At 37.6% G+C, this 19709-nt stretch overlaps 1 protein-coding gene across 11 annotated transcripts in view; it reads left to right on the top strand.

Annotated features, from left to right (window-relative positions):
- The window catches only part of PAM (peptidylglycine alpha-amidating monooxygenase), a 265501-nt gene that overhangs the window by 129348 nt on the left and 116444 nt on the right, over positions 1-19709 (top strand). For all 11 annotated transcript variants that reach the window (XM_014466930.2, XM_023749648.1, XM_023749643.1 and 8 more), the window contains one exon: positions 19439-19496. In XM_014466930.2, coding sequence (XP_014322416.1) covers positions 19439-19496 — 58 coding nt within the window. The remainder of the gene's footprint in view (positions 1-19438; positions 19497-19709) is intronic.

Below are 19709 nucleotides of genomic sequence, written 5' to 3'. Positions count from 1 at the left end.
CTCATAGCGACTGGTCAGCCAGTCAACTGTCTGCCCCCTGGTGGTCAGTGTACATCATAGTGAGTGGTTGAGTGGCCTTAGCATATCATTAGCATATTACACTTTGGTTGAATGGCCAGCTGGTCAACCGGACACTTAGCATATTAGGCTTTTATTATATAGGATGTTTAAAAATTAATAAAAAAATAAACAGTATCACTAACAAAAAGAGTGCCAACACAAAGCATCTTCTACCTTTCAGATATAAACCCCTAATGTTCTAGAAATCTCTAGAGGGGTTTTCCACAAAATGCCTCTGATAAATTTTTAATTACTATTCCTCTGCTTTGAAACAGTGCTATTAAGAGGTCCTGATTAATTAAAGAATTTAGGAAATTTAGTACATGTTTAAAAACAAGTAGAGCTAGATTTGCAGGTCATTCTTCCATTACAGTCAGTCTGAAAATATTTGTGGAAGGCAATCATGCTTATCTTTCCACATTAGTGAGAAAAGTGTTTCCTTCTGCACTCATCAGCCACCACAGAAGGCCTCTTTGTTTTATTAATTTTCAGAAATATGTAATCTGAATTAATATTTCTTTTTTGGGTGTGTTTTTCTTTTATTGAATTTATTGGGGTGACATTATTTAATAATATTATGTAAGTTTCAGGTGTATAATTCTATAATACATCATCTGTATAATGTATTGTGTGTTCACAACCCTAAATAAAATCTCCTTCCATCACCATTTATCCCCCCTACACCCTCTTATACCCCTGCCACCTACCCCTTTCCCTCTGGTTATCACCATGCTGTTGTCTATGTTTATAGTTATTGTTTTGTTTTGTTGTTTAATCACTTCACCTTTTTCACTCAGCTTCCAACCCCCCTCCATTCTGACAGCTGTCCATCTGTTCTCTATCAAGAGTGTGTTTCTATGTTGTTAGTTTATTTTGTTCATTCCATTCCATGTATAAGTGAGATCATGTGATACTTGTCTTTCTCTGACTGACTTATTTCACTTAGCATAAAACTCTTCAGGTCCATCCATGCTGGCACAAAAGGTAAAATTTCCTTCTTTTTTCTGGCCGAGTTGTATTCCATTGTGTAAATGTACCAAACCTTTTTTCCACTCATCTACTGATGGGCACTTGAGCTGCTTCCAAATATTGGCTATTATAAAAACACTGCTATGAACAGAGGGGTGCATATATTCTTTTGAATTGGTGTTTTGGGTTTCTTTGAATATATTTCCTGAAGTGGAATCACTGGGTCATAAGGCAGTTCCATTCTTAATTTTTTGAGGTAACTCCATACTGCTTTCCACAGTGGCTGCACCAATCTGCATTCCCACCAACAGTGCATGAGGTTTCCTTTTCTCCACATCCTCGCTAACACTTGTTTGTTGATTTATTTATTTATTTTTGTTGATTTATTGATGATAGCCATTCTGACAGATGTGAGGTGATATCTCATTATGGTTTTAATTTGCATTTCTCTAATGATTAGTGACATCAATATCTTTTCATAATGTCTGTTGGCCATCTGTATGTCCTCTTTGGAGAAATGTTATTAAGGTCCTTTGCCTATTTTTTTGATTGGATTGTTTGTTTTGTTGGTATTGAGTTTTATAAGTTCTTTACAAATTTTGGATATTAACCCCTTACCAGATATATCTTTGGCAGATATGTTCTTCCTTTCATTGGGTTGTCTTTTCAATTTTTGATGGTTTCCTTTGCTGTGCAAAACTTTTTGCTTTGATGTAGTCCCATTTGTTTATTTTTTTCTTTTCTTCCCCTTTCCTGAGGAGATATATCAGAAAAAATATTGCTATAAAAAATGTCTGAGATTTTACCGCTATGGTTTTTTTCTAGGATTTTTATGGTTTCAAGTCTAACATTTAAGTCTTTAATCCATTTTGAGTTTATTCCTGTGTATGGTATAAGAAGGTGATCTAGTTTTATTTTTTTACATGTACCTGTCCAATTTTCCCAACATCATTTATTTAATAGACTATCTTTTCCCCATTATAAGGTTTTGCCTCCTTTATCAAGTGTTAATTGATTATAAAAGTGTGGGTATAGTTTTGGGCTCTCTTTTCTGTTCTGCTGATCTTTATATCTGTTTTTATGCCAGTACCATGCTGTTTTGATTACTGTTGCCTTGTAGTATAATTTGATAGAAGGTAGCGTGATTCCTCCAACTTTGTCCTTCTTTCTCAAGATTTCCGTTGCTATTTGGGATCTTTTGTGGTTCCATATAAATTTTTGGATTATTTGTTCTAATTTTGTGAAATACCTCATTAGTATATTATATATACATATGTGCATGTGTATATGTGTATATATATATATATATATATGTAATATTTTTTTCTTTTCTTTTTCAGAGAGGAAGGAAGAGGGAGAAAGAGAGAGAAACATCAATGATGATAAAAAATCATTGACTGGCTGCCTCCTGCATGCCCCCCACAGAGAATTGAGCCCACAACTCCAGGCATGTGCCCTGACTGGGAATCAAACCTTGATCTCCTGGTTCATAGGTTGATGCCTAACCACTGATCCACACTGGCCGGGCACCATTGGTATCTTGATAGCAATTGCATTTAATCTATAGATTGCTTTGGGTAGTATGGACATTTTAATTATGTTAATTCTTCCTCTCCATGAACACAGAATATGTTTCCACTTATTTGTATCTTCTTCAGTTTGTTTAATCAGTGTCTTTTAATTTTCCGAGTACAGGTCTTTTACATTCTTGGTTAAATTTATTTTCCTAGGTGTTTTTTTTTAATGCAATTGTAAATGGAATTGTTAGTTTCCCTTCCTGATAGTTCATTATTGGTGCATATAAATGCAACTAATGTCTGAATATTTCTTTTTATATCCTGCTCCTTTACTGAATTTATTGATCAGTTCTAGTAATTTTTTGGTTCTCTTTATATAGTGTCATGTCATCTGCAAATAATGGCAATTTTGCTTATTTCTTTCCAATTTAGATGCCTTTTACTTCTTCTTTTTCTCTGATTGCTATGGCTAGGATTTCCAGTACTATGTTGAATAAGAGTGGTGAAAACAGACACCCCTGTCTTTTTCTGAATCATAAGGAAAAAGCTTGTAGTATTTTCCCATTGTCATTTATGGCCTTTATTTTGTTGAGCTATTCCCACTTTGCTGATAGTTTTCATCATAAATAGATGCTGGATTTTATTAAATGCTTTTTCTGTATCTATGGATATGGTCATGTGATTTTTTCTTCATTTTGTTTATGTAGAGTATTACACTTATTGATTTGCATATATTGTATCAACCTTGCATCCCCAAAATAAATCCCACTTGATCATGCTGTATGATCTCTTTAATGTATTGTTGAATCTGTTTGCTAATATTTTGTTGAGGGCTTTAGCATCTTTGTTAGTCAAGGATATTGGCTTAAAATTTTCTTTCTTCATGGTGTCTTTATCTGGTTCCATAAGTGTGATAATGTTGGTTTTATAAATGATCTTGGAAGTCCCTCTTAAATTTTTTAGAATAGTTTGAGACAGATAGGTTTTAGTTCTTCTTTGAATGTTTGGTAAAATTTGCCTATGAAGACAATCGGTCCAGAACTTCTGTTTGTTGGGAGTGTTTTGATTACTGCTTCCATTTCATTAGTTGTAATCTGTCTATACAGATTCTCTGATCTGCCTGTTTCAGTTTTGTAAGATTGTATGTTTCTAGAAATGACACACTAGATCAGATGGATTTAATTAATATTTTCAGAGCATTTACCCAAAGCAGCAAAATATATACTCTTTTCAAGTGCTCATGGAACATTTTTTAGGATAGACTGCCTATTACAACATAAAACAAGTCTCAGTATATTTAAGAAGATTGAAATCATATCAAGCATCTTCTCTGACCATAATGGTATGAAGCTAGAAATTAATCACAAGGAAATAAACTGAAAAACACACAAAGACATGGAGGCTAAATAACATGTTATCAAACAATGAATGGGTTAACTATGTGATCAAGGAAGAAATAAAAAGATGCCTTGAAACAAATAAAAATGAGAAGAAAAAAAATCTGTGGGACACAGCAAAAGTCCTGAGAGGGAAATTCATAGCATTGCCAGCCTACCTTAAGAAATAGGATAAGCTCAAATAAACAATCTGATTTTATACCTAAAGTAACTAGAAAAAGAACAACAAAAAAAGCCCAAAATGAGTAGAAGAAAGGAAATAATAAAAGATCAGAACAGAAATAAATGATATAGAGTCTAAAAGAAAACAATACAAAATATCAATTAAACTCAAGAGCTGCTTTTTTTTGGAAAAGATAAACAAGATTGGCAAACCTTTAACCAGGCTCTTCAAGAAGATGAGAGAAGACTAAAATAAAATCAGAAATGAAAGAGGAGAAGTAACAACTGACGGTTTGGAAATACAAAGGATTGTAAGAAAGTATTAGGAACAACTATAGGCTAACAACTTGGACAACCTGAGTGAAATGGATAAGTTCCTAGAAGCGTATAATCTTCCAAAACTGAATTAATATTTCAATAACCCTATTCATGAGGAGCATTAGGAACCATGCTGCATGCATGTTGCATTCTTTAAGCGAAATTGCAGAACATACTTTTTCAAGGCACAGATTGCTTTTCACAGATAATATATTCTACTTAATCAAGTCTAAAGGGACAAATCTGACATATGCATTAAGGGAATAGCTGTGTCTTGGTGTGCAAAAGTCACCCCACCCAACAAACCTGAGAGCATATTTAAAGAGGAAGGCATCTAAAAATAATGAGTACATTGCTGCTGTACATTGTGTCATCCTCCCACCCTCAGCTAATCCAGTACTAAACGAAAACATTGGCCATGGCAACATCAATTTACAAAGGGCAAATGATGTTTCTGAGAGGTTGGAATATTTCCTTTTAAAGATCTCAGATGTGCACACAGTTAATGCTTTCATCCCTTTCTTTAATAATTTTATAAATAACTGAAAAAGCTTAATTGATTATTTTTAAATGTTTTAATTTGGAAATAGAATCAACAAACTCTTTAAAAAAACTGACATCAAATTAAATACAGGCAGGAAAGTACCACTAAAATATTTTAGCCTTCACCATTTATGGAAATAAAAATTATTTTGTATGGTAAGCTGTACTGAACTATGGTTAAATCATTCGCTTACAAATGAGTGATCATTTTGCTTTTATAAAAATGTAAATTCTCTGTTTCCTCACTATTTCTGCAGTTGATGTTATGTATTAGTTATAATATTTAGCTTCTCCGTTTTGGACATGTTAAAGTATTTAGTTTTTTGTCCTTAATGTATTTTCCATAAATACTAAGGCAGTATTCACAGAAATTTTATTGTTTAAACTACTTGCCTCAGCCTTTGAAGGCAGACACCGTAAATATAAGAAAGAAAATAGATTGGCAGCCTGGTAAAAGCAGGCATTAAGAAGGTGACTTAATGCAGTCAAAGAAGTTTAAAACAAATAGTTTCTATATTGTTTTTCTGTTGTCCTAACCACTCCATAATACAAAATGGTTTTTAAATTCTTAACCCTATCATCCCCATTAGTGCTGCTTTAAGTTCTATTCTCTGCATCTCCTATCTAGTCCCCCATTTTCTGCCACACTTCGCCTGTTATTCCTAGATGCTGTTGAATCACCTGATATTATTCTGACTGTTAAATGTATTTGCCCTGCATCTTCACTTATTGAAATCAGACCCCATTCATTAACTTACAGAATATGGTTCCCTTTTCCTGTGAACCTACCAGATTGCCTGAAACTGATCTGATCTGAAGGCCATGATAATTTGCATCACTCTTACAGACCTGTTGTATTGTGCTTTCAATGATTCATTTTCATGTTTTAAATCTTTCACACTGAAGGGTCTCTAAACCAATGACTGCATCGTATTCTTCCTTGTGCATATTTTTGTCAGTTCAGGCTCATACTGAGCAAACAACATCTATATTTCAAAGAAGCCGGCTCATGCCTGTGCTGCAGACAAGATACTATTTACAGAGTATTTTGTATAATGTCTTTACATAGAAGGTACTCAGTGAATATTCATTGATTAATTGATCATTCATGAATCTATGCCTAGCTCCTCTGCTCTTGAGTATATGTAGGAAGGCAAGTTTGCTGATGATCCATGTGATGTAATATAGATTGTCTAGTTAGGCTATATTCCCAGTGCCTTGCACAGGGCCTAATAAATATTTGTGTAGATTAAATATTTATTGGTTGGGTTCTTTGGTCAAGGCACAAAGCACATTAGCAAATACAGGTTGATTAGGCACATGAACATCTTATCTCCTTGGTTGAAATGGTTGGAACCACATTAGACTGTTTACCTCCTTAATGGTTTAAATTCTAGGTGTCTGTAATCTTTGTACTTCATCCTTTGAAATGTCTTTCAAATTGTTCCTTTTCCTTCCTGTCACAATGACAGTGGTTTCCTTCATTCCCTGTGCTTCCTACACTGCCTGTCGGGTCTTTGCCCCTGCTGTGTTCTTGCTCACCCTCCCTGTTGCCACTGGGTAATGTCTTCCTAGCTTCCAGACCTCAACCTGAGCATCATTTTCTCAGAGGAGCTTTTCTGGACCACCTCCCATTACCTCCTCCTTCTCCATCCCACCCCCACTTTTCAGAGAGCTGTCATAGGTCTCATAGCACCTCATGCCTCTTTTCAGGGTACCCTTTCCCACGACAATTTTACATTTGTTCATGTTATTACTCAAAACGTGCCTCTGTTTCCGCGTCAGACTGCATACCATGTGAGGGCAGGAAATATCTGTTTCTGCTCACCATTGTATGCCCCTGTCTAGTCCAGGACCTGGCAGTAGTGGACTCAGTGAATATTTGTGGGATAGTTAGATATATGGGACCAGTGGCTGGCTGGATGGCTGGATTTCCATTGCTCCTTTCCTTTTATAGACTTAACCCAAACGGGTAGCAACACCTCCTGGTTTGTTTCCAGACTCCATTGACTTCCTCCCATTGCATCCTCATTGCTCATTCTCAGTTCCCTCCAAGTGTTCTTCCTAAAGGACTACCCTCAGCATTTCATGCCCCCCCCTTCAGTCACTAGCCATATCTACATTTTCATCTCCCAATCCCTTTCTTTCCCTGGCTTTATTCAGCCTACCCAGTTTCCTTTCTCAGAACTCCCTGAAGTGTCACCTCTGTGCCTGTTAGTCCAGTCACCACTCTGCCTCTGCCTCACCGTGCTTGCTTCCATCTCTGGGTTTTGTTCTAACGGAGTTTTCAAATCTGGGGATCTTCCTGTTACCTTGGTTTATCTGATTCTTCCCCTCCTGCATAGAGACTCAGCTTCTCTGCTCAGGGCCTCTCAGATGCTAAGAGAAGCCTAGGGTCACTTTATTTTTGGAGGTTTCCATTTAACATTACTTAAATACTAGAGGCCCGATGCACTAAAATCATGCAAGGGTAGGCCCTCCTTCCCCTGGCTGCCGAAACTGGCTTCCCTCTGGCACTCGGCACCTGAGTTTCCCTCTGGCCACAGGCAGGCACCTGGGATCCAGGCTTCCCTCGCAGCCCCGGCTTCGTCCAGAAGGACGGAAGGACGTCCGGTCTAACTAGTACATTATGCTTTTATTATAGATTTAAAAATACCAAAGCAGGAGTATAAAAGCAGGGAAGTACTCTACATGCTGGATATTGTCCTTTGGCCTCTGCAGAGGTACTGCTGGATATAAAAGGTCAAATTTTCTTATAATGCCTATTAGGGGTCACTGACTATAGGAAGCTAATTATACAATGATAATTTAAGATTATTTAGTTTTGTTGTACTTAGGTTGAATGTGTATATAAGTTTCAGAAAAATAAGAAAATAAAGCAGATTTTAAAGCGTTAAATTTACTTTTTCATTTATTAGGAACTTTCCAATTTGGCTTAAAGGAGGACAATATGCACGGAAGTGCAGTATTTATGTTTACAATGTAAAATGAACTGATGACAAGTAAAAACATGTCTGGAAAATGGGCATTTGCAATTTCTACAGCTACTAGGTTCATTATTATAAAAACCCCATTAACTACATGACAAGTACCTACCCCTGGGAGTTAAAATACAAAGAGAAGACAACCTTTGTAGAATCGTTCCTTTCCTTGAATTATGAATATTTGTCTTTCGGTGGAAGTTGGAAAATTACAGTGGGATAAACTTGTTTTGATAGCTTTTTAAAAAGCATAAATAAAGTCCTTAAAGGAAAAAATGACTCAATGCTCTGGAGCTATTTTAGGAGGAATAGGCCCTTTATGAAAGGTTATTAGTCATGTAGCATAAGAGAGTTCAACAGACCAAGTCAACCAACATGCACTGCATACCCAGTTCTTATGCCAGGTGATCTTTGGGAATACAAACAAGAATAAATCAAGGCTTCAGCCCTTAAAACACAGGCCAATAGCAGGAGACAGACTAGCAAACAAGGAGCTTTGTTGTAACGCCTACTGTGAAACAGGGATGTTTATGACCAGCAGAGGAAAAGGAAAGAGGGGTCCAAAGAATATTTTTGTATTTGATTTTATAGTCCCTCTTAGAAGTTCAAGGCAAAGGATGCAAACCTGCTATAATGTTTTCTTTATGAGTTGCAAGTCTGAGGGAAGTGAGTAGGTAATGGAATCACTGTGAGGGAGGTGAAGAGAAGCAGAATGATCCTGCCCTTCATCATAGTTAAGTGTGTGGCTTCATCAATAAACAGAAGTACTCCATGCCTGTTGTACCTCTCCTTTTAAAGAAAAAGTATCGCTTTGCAGAAGTCGCAATTATCTTCATTTTACCCAGAATTGAATTAGCTTTCCCTCAAGATGGCTAGGCCTGCTGAACAGATTGATAAATATAGTTCCTTTCCAGTCTGCTGTGCTAAAGGAGTAGAACATAGGTGTGGCTAGTGACTGTTGACACAACAGTTCAGAAAATTGACAGTTTCCATATTTAGAGAAACTTGGTGAAAAGCATCAACCATTGGCTTAAGCTTAGGGAAGGTGAGTAGCATAGATTTTTAGCAATTCCCTGTTCAGAACAGTACACTTCCCTTCGAGTAACTCCCTCTCCCTCCCCCCGTAACCAGGGAGCCAAGGAGGATGGAGGATCCCACCACTGTTACCCCTGCTGTGCCTTGGTCATCAATTATATACCACTAGAGGCCAGGTGCACAAATTTGAGGAGAGGGAGAGGGGAGGGCATGTACTCTAGGAGAGTCTTCGATTCTAGTCATCCTCATCCTCTCCCCCATCCTCTCCCTGCCCTTGACCAGAATCGAACCTGGGACCCTTCAGTCCGCAGGCTGATGCTCTATCCACTGAGCCAAACCAGTTAGGGCTCTTTAGAAGGAAGATAAAACAACCTCAAAAAGAATGATGTATATAACGGATTAGTTTCCAGAACATTCACAGATGCCATTTATGTTGTAAGTCTTTCTTCCTGAATTGTTTTCAATTTTCAATTGAGGGGTTATTTTAAAGCAAATAGATGAACCTGGTGAAAGGGAGAAAGAGAGTGAGGAGGGAGTGTGGGAAATAGGGGCTTTGTAATGACTTCCATGTTAGGACAGCCTGGGACCCCTTTCTCCAACCTCATCTCCTTCCATCCTTTCTTTCACTTTATGGTTGGAACACATCATAATTCCCCAAATTGTACACTATTACAAGCCTCTGGGGTCTTACTTGGACTGCTCTGTGTCCATGTAGAGTTCTTTTTCCCTCCTTTTGGTATGGATTCAAAACCCTCTGCCTTTCTCCTTTCCTTCTTCTAGGGAAAAAGAAGAGAGGAGAAGAGCCCTGACTGGTTTGGCTCAGTGGATAGAGCGTCGGCCTGTGGACTGAAGGGTCCCAGGTTCGATTCTGGTCAAGGGCATGTACTCTAGGAGAGTCTTTCTAATTACCTTTTCCTGTCTGTGCGAGGTACCCTCCCCTGAGGCCCAGAACTATCCTGTGCTTATCTCTGTCATGGTTCTAGTTATATTGGATGGAAATAATCACTCTGATCCTCTTTTCTAATTAGAGTGGTTCTCAACCTTCCTAATGCCGCGACCCTTTAATACAGTTCCTCATGTTGTGGTGACCCCCAACCATAAAATTATTTTCATTGCTACTTCATAACTGTAATTTTGCTACTGTTATGAATCGTAATGTAAATATCTGATATGCAGGATGTATTTTCATTGTTTGTGACCCACAGGTTGAGAACCGCTGGAATAGAGGATCCAGAAATTGACCCAAGCCATTATACTCAATTAATATTTGACAAAGGAGGCAAGAGTATACAATGGAGTCAAAATAGCCTCTTTAATAAATTTGTGCACCAGTGGGGTCCCTCAGCCTGGCCTGTGGGATCGGGCCAAAACTGGCTCTCTAACATCCCCCGGGGGGTCCCAGATTACGAGAGGGTGCAGACCAGGCCAAGGGACCCCACCAGTGCACGGTCAGGGCCAGGGAGGGATGCGGGAGGTTGGCCAGCTGGGAAGGGACTGCAGGAGGGCTTCAGGGCATGTCTGGCCCATCTTGCTCAGTCCCGATTGGCCAGACCCCAGCAGCATCTGCCCCCTGGTGGTTACTGCACGTCATAGTGACTGGTCAACCAGTCGACTCTCTGCCCCCTGGTGGTCAGTGCACATCATAGCAAGCGGTTGAGCAGCCTTAGCATATTATTAGCATATTATGCTTTGATTGGTTGAACAGCCGACTGGACACTTAGCATATTAGGCTTTTATTATATAGGATTATCAGTATGCTCCTTCTGGTTTCCTCTGAAATGAAACTGTGTGAAAGCTTCAAGACCGAGGTGTTCCCTCACCAAAATATTTTTTCTTCATCATTTGCTAGTACACATTGGTGATTCCCAAAGAAGAGCCCTTGCCAGGAAAGTGGCTCCAATTTCAGCTACTTGGCATGGAGCATCTTGTCATCATCAGCCACAATGTGATTATAGTTTAAAAATGCAAATGGGATTCTGGGATGAATCAACTGAAGGATAAAATTCTTATGAAAAAGGGATGCTGTGTAAAACCCTAATTAGGCAGCATTTATAACACAGGTTTCAGTTCAGCATTTCTTAAACTGAGTTTATTGCCACCAAAGGAAGAAGGTGATCCATGCAAAATTCAACAGATATTTATAGAGCTCCCAGTATGTGCCAGATATTATTCTAAATGCTTAGGGTGCCAGCAGACATTCTTATAACAAGATTGCATTGTAGGTTAGGATAAACATCCAAAAAGTTGTTGGGAAAGGAACTTAGCTTAATGGTAAGGACAAGAGAAGAGCACTGTGGAGAATGCTCTTTTATAGTCACTTAGGAAGGGTTTAACATCAAATCTTCACTGTAACTATTTCTTCCAGAGCCTAATAAATATAAAAAAGGGACAACATATTTTTTAATTTACATGGTACGAGAAAGATTTAACAAAAGACTTAACAAAAGAAAATCTGTACTTAAGTATCTTCAGTTCTGGTGTCAGAGAGGTAAATTTTTTAAACCTGAGTTCTTTGCTGCAGAAAATCATCTATGCTTTGATATAGTTTTCCTTTGCTCTCATCCTCTCATACTAGGATAAGGTTGAAACTACAAAGACCATTGAGTCAGTATAAGCTTGATATGCATGTACTAAAATCACCTTGGGAAATACCAATTTGATTGTATCTTCTATCTGGATCAATTCAAAGAAAACTTAAAAAAATAATTTTCCAATTATTTTCTTCCTCTCAATATAACTCACATTCTTGTCAAAGAGGACTGAACACTTTCTGTACTTTTCTCTTGTCGGTCTGGCAAGAACCACGGTCCGTCCCAGAGATTTCCACCAGTTCTTTGGAGAACTTAAGTAATTTAACCCAGAGTGAGTATGTGAACATGTGTAGGGTTTCATGGATCCTTCATGGTTTTTCTGGATTGGATTTAAAATGTGCATGATATGCGTTAGTAGAGCAGTATCTACCTATTTTCAAACAGGCACAAAGTCACCGTTGCCACCATGAGATGGTTCCACTGCTCTGGTTAGCTGACAAGAGAAAAGTTACCAGAGACCATACTCTACACAGTGTGATATTTCTGTGGGTTACAACCAGTTTGCAAATAGCCACAAAATAAGCAAAAGGATCATGTGGTCTATCTGTACACCTATTTGTGTCACCACATTGAGCAGTCTCTGTAAGGAAGGTGGTCTGCAGGGATTCCTTAAGCCTGAACAATAAAAGGGCAGTGAGGATATTATCCAGTCAGGATCAGATCATAGCGCTCAGCACTAGCATCTGAATGGTACCTCTGGTTTCCCCAAACAGAAATTACTGGTTTCATGTGAACAATTTTCCCATGTAATCGTATACAGATGGTTTTGTTTGTCCCGTATTGATTTAAATAGGCAGTTGGTGTTATTAACTACTTATTCCATAGAAACCACTGTATCTCTGTCGTCTCCAAAATGACTAAATCAAAATAAAGAGCACTCTTTTCTTAAACAACGTAAGCAAGGTTTTACTGTTACTGTCTGCATTGAGAACTCAGCTTAAAATGGGTAATAGTAGAATAGAGTAGGAGTTCTTTACTAATAGGCACATTTGTTTTCATTCCTAGCACACAATCTTCTTTTGTCAGAAAAAAAATGTGCTTTTTCAGGAGCAGTACAGAGGCATCAGCAAGACCATGTCCCTCTCGATTCAGATTTGGCTGATGTGCCACAGCAGACAGACTGGGAGCCTGGCTGTGTACACTCACAGGTTATGCCTCCCTTTTTGTGCAGCTGAGCATTATGCTAGCAGTTTGAATCTACAGTATTTTATAGACAGTCCCCTGGTACCAAGCTCAACTACAGTGTTCTTCCCAGAGAGAGGAAAAGAGGGTTCATGATGATGATATATGGAAAATTGTGAAAGGTTGTGCTGGTAGTTTGGGGTGAATTATAGAAGCATCCTTTCTAGGACAGGGTGTTCAAACGAAGGGACTACTCTAATGGGCAGTAAGGTGCTGTTTTTGTGTCTTCAGAATGTGTTAGAGAGAAACATTGATCTGATTTATATATATGTTTTCCAATAGCTTTACTTTGCAGAATCAAAATAGTGACAGAATTAGATAGCTGTGGCTCTAGTCTGGCTTTTTGCAGTTCGTTGACAAGCTTTCATGATATGTTTTCAAGTGCTATTGGAAATTTCGAGGACTTGAACAAAAACTCATTAAATTTTATACATCTTTGATTCCTTTATTTCTCCCATTAATCAAGTAAACAACTAACATTGTGCCTAAGAACTGTCATTTTCTTTTCAAATATTAAAGGGGCTTGAAAATAGCCTTTTTAAAAAATTTATATTTATTGTTGAGAATATTACAGCTGTCCCCCATATTCCCTCCATTCCCCCCACACACACACCTGGCTCTTGCCCCACCCCAGGCCTTCACCACACTGTTGTCTGTGTCCATGGATTATACATACATACATACTGGTATAACTTCTTTGATTTTTCTCTGCCCGCCTCTCCCCCTTTTTTAATATCTGTCTTCCCACAGTGGAAAGAGAAGTGCTTTAGTGAACTGGGTTCACATTCCATTTCATCAGTTTCCAGAACTTTTTTTAAATCACAAACAACTTATTTGTCTTCTTGAACTTAAGTTTTTCCATCGTTAAAAGAGTGTCAGTAATACCTACATGGCGGCATTATCATGGGAAATAATTATGATGGAAATCTTCTAGATTGAGGTACGATGCACAACCAGGGTTCTCCCTCCAGGTATCATATGCTAAGTACCAATTGTATGGTTAAGTCATTTGAATCTTTTTATCTTGTTGAATGACAGAAGTTGTGGGGTCATATTTACCTAATCGGGGCATTGTTAAATATTGTTCCTGGTGTTCATCTTGCAAAAAAGAAAAACACAACTGGTTACTTGAACATATTAGTGCTGTCATGATTTTATTACTTTGAGAAATGTATCGTTCCACTTAATATTGTTGCCTCAGGAGGCTTTAGTGTGTGTGTGTGTGTGTGTGTGTTTCGCATTCCCACCAGGGCTGGTGGTAGTTAACTATGTGGTAACACATTATTATAGTCTTAAATTCTTAAACCAACTGCTTACAGCATGGAATTTAAATGTAAAGCATCTCTTCATGGTGACATGCTATAGAAATAAATCTGTTTTGATGAGCTCATAATAGTCTGGGAAAGGCCATTGTCTTATCCATTCTTCATCAAGTTACACATCTTGTCAAAAAAAAATAGTTGTTCATTTACTTATGAAGAACCTTAAATGTTATTTAAAATATAGGATCTAGTCTCATACTTACAAAAAACAGAGGTATAAAGGTGGAAAGACTCTCCAGAATCACAATTTAACTAGTTTAAAACTTGAAACTAATATAATATTGAATAGCAACTGTAATTGAAAAATTGAAAAAAAATTAGTAAGTAGCAAAAAAGATATATAATTATCTGTAATAGTCATGAAGGCATAAACTCAAAGACTTTTATTCCTAACTCTGACACTACCTACCTGGGTGGCCTTAGGTAGATCAAAAACATTTCTGTGACTTAGTTCCCATTTCTGTAAAAAAAAAAAAGTTGCAGTGCTTGTTAGACCATTCAGGGAACAATTGAGAGAAGAACATGAACAAGAAGGAGTGCTTACTCATACTCAGCCGGCCAAAGGGAGACGGAACCTGGCCCTGCAGCATCTTTAAGAGTAGGCTTCTCCAATTGTGCCAGGTAAATGACCCTTTGGGGTGTATCTTTTTTTACATGGATCTTGAGCTCCTGGATCTTAAGCTCTCAACCTAATCCTAGAAACCAAACTATGGAACTAGAATACTCCAGATCAAAATTACTGGTACCTTTTACAATTGCAGAAAAAAAGAATTAAATACCTTTAGCTAGTCCCTGTTCTATTGAACTGTGATCTTCAGAGCTTTCAGCTGAAAGCTAATTATTGATTTGATGCACACTGTATTTTTAAATATATTTTATTTATTTTAGAGAGGAAGAGGGAGAGAGAGGGAGAGAGAGAGAGAGAGAGAGAGAGGACAGAGACATCAATTATGAGTGAGAATCATTGATCAGCTGCTTCCAACACACCCCCACCGAGGATGGAGCCTGTAACCCGGTCATGTGCCCCGACTGGGAATTGAACTGTGACCTCCTAGTTCATAGGTCAGTGCTCAACCACTGAACCACACCAGCTGGGCCACACTGTATCTTTAATGTACTTATTTTTTTTAATTTTACTTTTTTTTTATTTTAGCAGAATTATTCTTTATCTTGAAAAATGGCTCATGAGTAAAATTCTCATTCAGAGTAGTAGTATAATGGTAAAGGGTGTCCCAAAATTCACGCAAGAAGTAATTTTGATAGAAAACACAGATTTATAATTAAAAATTGTAAATTTTTTATTGATTCATAAAGTATACAGTATAGGGTTATGTATGAAATATAGCACATTTTGGCCTCCATGGCTTTGCTGGCACATACACACTCTTTTCTTATTGCCTGAGCAGCCGCATTTTTGAAGAAGAATGGTCCGATGATGCCTCCAGCCCAAAATCCGCACCAAACAGTGACACATTGTGGATGCATTTGTTTCTCAACAATCACTAGTGGATTTTCTGAACCCTAAATGCAACAATTTTGTCGATTAACCAAGCCATCAAGATAAAAATGAGCCTCATCGAAATTCAGCCACATTTATGCAAAACGGTCATGGAAAATTTCAACAAAAAATGCATATGTGCCAGCAAAGCCATAGAGGCCATTTACCCATGTGCTATTCCATACATAACCCTATACTGTATACTTTTTGAATCAATAAAAAAATTACAATTTTTAATTATGAACCTGTGTTTTCTATCAAAATTACTTCTTGCGTGAATTTTGGGACACCCTTTATATGGTAGACCATTGATGCAATGCCTAATTTAGACTTTGCTCTCACAAAATAATTTTGCAGACTAGTTATTCTGCAGAGTATCTCCTTTATCTCTTCTTATTATTCTTTTTCTCACCCGAGGATATGTTTTTATTGATTTGAAAGAGACAGGGAGAGTTAGAGAGAGAGAAAGGAAGAATTGGAGAGAGACAGAAACATCAGTGTGAAAGAGAAACATAGATTGGTTGCCTCCTATACATGCCCTACCGGAGATTGAACCTGCATCTTGGATATGTGCCCTGACCAGGAATTGAACCTGAGACCTTTTGATGTATAGGACGATGCTCCAACCAACTGAGCCACACCAGTCAAGGCTTTTTCTTTCTCTACTTTTTTATTCTTTAAACTGATTTTAACATAACAGTAAAGAAACCATTGAAATCTGAATACATTCTCATTAATACAAAAGTTATAAACCAAGAAATACAAACTGTTTGAAGAAAGACATTCCCATGTTATTCTGTCATTTTAAATTGCTTAGCTGATGATAAGAACAAGAATTATTATATGGATCAGATCAATTTTCAATATAAGTAATAGTTTCCCTTGTTTTATGTGTGTAACCATTGTTTTGCTTAGTTGTTTTTTTCTTTTATCAAAAGAACCCACTTGCTGAATTTCATATTTCTGTTTATGGCCATAACTTGTCTATTCCAAAAACAACTTGAAGTGGCTTATAATAAAATCAAAGATAAAATAAAACCAAAAGTATTAATCTAAATTTAAAACAACTTTTATTTGGTTTGCATTACATTGCAACCTTTGGATCCTTTCTTGTTAGAAATATATAGTTTGCTACTTTAAATTTATTTTTTTAATATTTGCCTTTAAGTCATTATTGTTCACATTGCTTTGAATGATCTGTAATGCATTGTTAGTCAGACTACTGATGTCAGATCACATCCCAGCTCCTGCACTTGTTAGTGTCACAGGTAAACTAGGTGGATAGTAAAGTGGTAAGGCAGACTTCTTCAATGTTAACTATTGCAATAGGGAAGAGGTGTGAACTGAACTCAGCTTTGCTGACACAAAAGACAGGAGACCTTTTAAAGGCTGGGTGTGTTAAGAGATAGGGACTGAGGGGTTTTGGGGTAATTGGTCCATGTGACTTGGCACTTAACCAGAGGAATAACAAACTTCTCTTATCTTTATGAGAGGAAGCAGTGATGTAAGTTAGAACAGGCATTCACTGGCTGAGAATCAGAGCAGAATTACTTCCTTGAGTGTAAGAAGACAGTTCCAGGTGGTAGGAGCTTTAGATCTCAAAGAGACAGAGAAAAGATTAGTTGCCAGCTTTCTTAAGTAACTGCACTAATAAGAAGGGTGTTCAAAAGCCTATCTGCCTATTGTCAGGTTTTGGTTAGAACAAACTAAAGTTACTTAACCTTGGTTTACCTCAGTTTCCTCATCTCTAAAATGGGGATAACAACATTACCTATATCATAAGAATGTGTTTTAAGGAATAAAATAATTAATACATGTAAAGTGCTTAGAACAGTAGTGGCACATAATAAGCTCTCAATGTTGTCTTAGTATCTTTACAATGGAGTTCATAATACGGATTATCTGTCATATTGGATTGCTTTACTTATTAAATGATATAATACAAATAAAATGTTGAGAACCATGCCTGGTACATTATAAGCATTCAATAACTGTTGGCTAGAAATAGTAATGGTAACAATAGCAGCTGTAGTAGCCACTAAATATCTTCCGGTAGTGATTTACTCATGGCCAAGGATGAGCAAATAGAAAAGAATCTTGAGCTTATTATTTTTTTGTAAGAATAGAGTAGAAATATTTTGTAAATTAGTAATTCAGAGATTGGAAAATATTTATGAGCAATCTTGTACATGATTGTGAGATCTTTGAGCATGATTTTGCCAGTATATTTCATGGGTTTTAGATACACAGTTCACATCTCCTGTATTTATGTGGCTTAACCTCCTTACTGTGAAACCTTCAACATTTCCTTCTTAGCAAAATAAGAGTGAATTGAAATAATTATGAAGTCTTTTAAGAAATGAAACAGTTTTCTCAAATGAGAAAAAATGGCATATATAAAAGTAGAAATGAAGACTGAACCATATTTCTATCATTTTTCAAATTATAATATACTTGAACCTCCTTGAATCCCAACACAGAAATAAAATAAGAGGTACAATTCTGCAATCTTTTGATGCTAACCAGTAGGTTTAGAGAAACCCAAATGATCTCTATTCATGATGTGTAGTCTCTTGATCCAGCACTGTGCAGTGATAATCCATGAAGTATGAATTATTAAATGAGTTGTCTCTATTTGTATTTGGTATATTATCAACCATAGCACATACTTCCCTGAATATGGATTTCCATTAAGAAAGAGGAATGCATAGATCAAAAGAAGCTCATTCCCCTTAAATTGCAATTTTTCTTACTAAAAATTCTTGATGTTAATATATTTGATAGCAGAAAAGTAGTCATTTAGATAAAAAACCAATAACTAGAAAAGAAAGAATAATTGAATTAATGTTGATTTCTTTAATAAACTACATAAAATGTTTAAAATAAGGAGGAACAATCAAGTCCTCTATAATAAAGAGGTAATATGCAAATTAACCCTCACACCCTCACAAGATGGCTACCTACGACCAGGCCAGCAGGGGGGTTAGTGAGGGACGACCAAACGACTGAACAAGCAGGCTGCATGGGGCGACCAGGCCAGCAGGGGGGGGCAGTTAGGGGCGACCAGGCTGGCAGAGGGGGTAGTGGGGGTGCCTAGTTCGGCAGGGCAGGCAGTAAGGGGGGACCAGGCTGGCGGGGGGGTGTAGTTAGGAGCGACCAGGTTGGCAGGGAGGGGGCAGTTGGGGGCCACCTGGCCGACGGGTGGGGGGGGCAGTGAGGGGCGATCAGGCCAGCAGGGGGGCAGGCAGTTATGGAAGACCAGGCAGGCAGGCAAGTGAGCGATTAGGAGCCAGTGGTCCAGGATGTGAGAGGGATGTCCCCCGAAGGGTCCCGGATTGGAAAGGGTGTAGGCGGGGCTAAGGGGACCCCTCCCCTGTGCATGAATTTCATGCACCAGGCCTCTAGTATAATATATTTTAACACCAACTTTTACTCATTGTACTTTTCTAGTTAACATTTTGGACAATTGTAAAGTGAATTAGGAAATTAAATTCCTAATTTTTCAAATAGCAAATATGTTCAAAACCAATTTTCTAGCATTTTAAAATCAGATGCATTAATAAATTGTATCACTCTTCATATAAGCATCTAAAATGTTGCCTTTTAACTGTGCCATACTAGAAATACTGCTCATGATAATTGGTTTTATAAATAGGATTTGAAGAGTCTTAGAAAAACTTTTAGACTACCTAAGTTCTAGCATTAGCCCCTTTATGAACCTGGCACCCAGTGTGTGGCAGGCAACTTCACCTGTCTGGTCTAAGTAGTTCTTTCTCTGCCATATAGCCTATGCTTTGACTAGTTATTATTTCTTCTTGACTAGCAGCAATTTAATTTGAATTTTGTCTTTCTTTCTTTAACAGTCTGATACATACTTCTGCATGTCAATGCGTTTGCCAACAGATGAGGAAGCATTCGTGAGTAAGTAATTGGATGGGGTAGTGGTTGGCATTTGAAGGGAGGGCAAGCTATTTGAAATCAGTGAAAGGTCCTCTTTGATGGTTATGAGCGTATTAATCTTTTACTGTCAGTTTCTAAATGCATTTATCATGCCTAATGTGGAAACCAACTAGCGAGAGCCACTGAGAGATAGGATTACAAACTGTATCTGGAGAGATGCATGAGTATAGTAGT

The sequence above is a fragment of the Myotis lucifugus genome, unplaced genomic scaffold, assembly GCF_000147115.1.
Source record: "Myotis lucifugus unplaced genomic scaffold, Myoluc2.0 scaffold_0, whole genome shotgun sequence".
In the NCBI taxonomy this organism is placed as follows: Eukaryota; Metazoa; Chordata; class Mammalia; order Chiroptera; family Vespertilionidae; genus Myotis; species Myotis lucifugus.
This window is presented reverse-complemented; position numbering and strand designations above follow the sequence as displayed.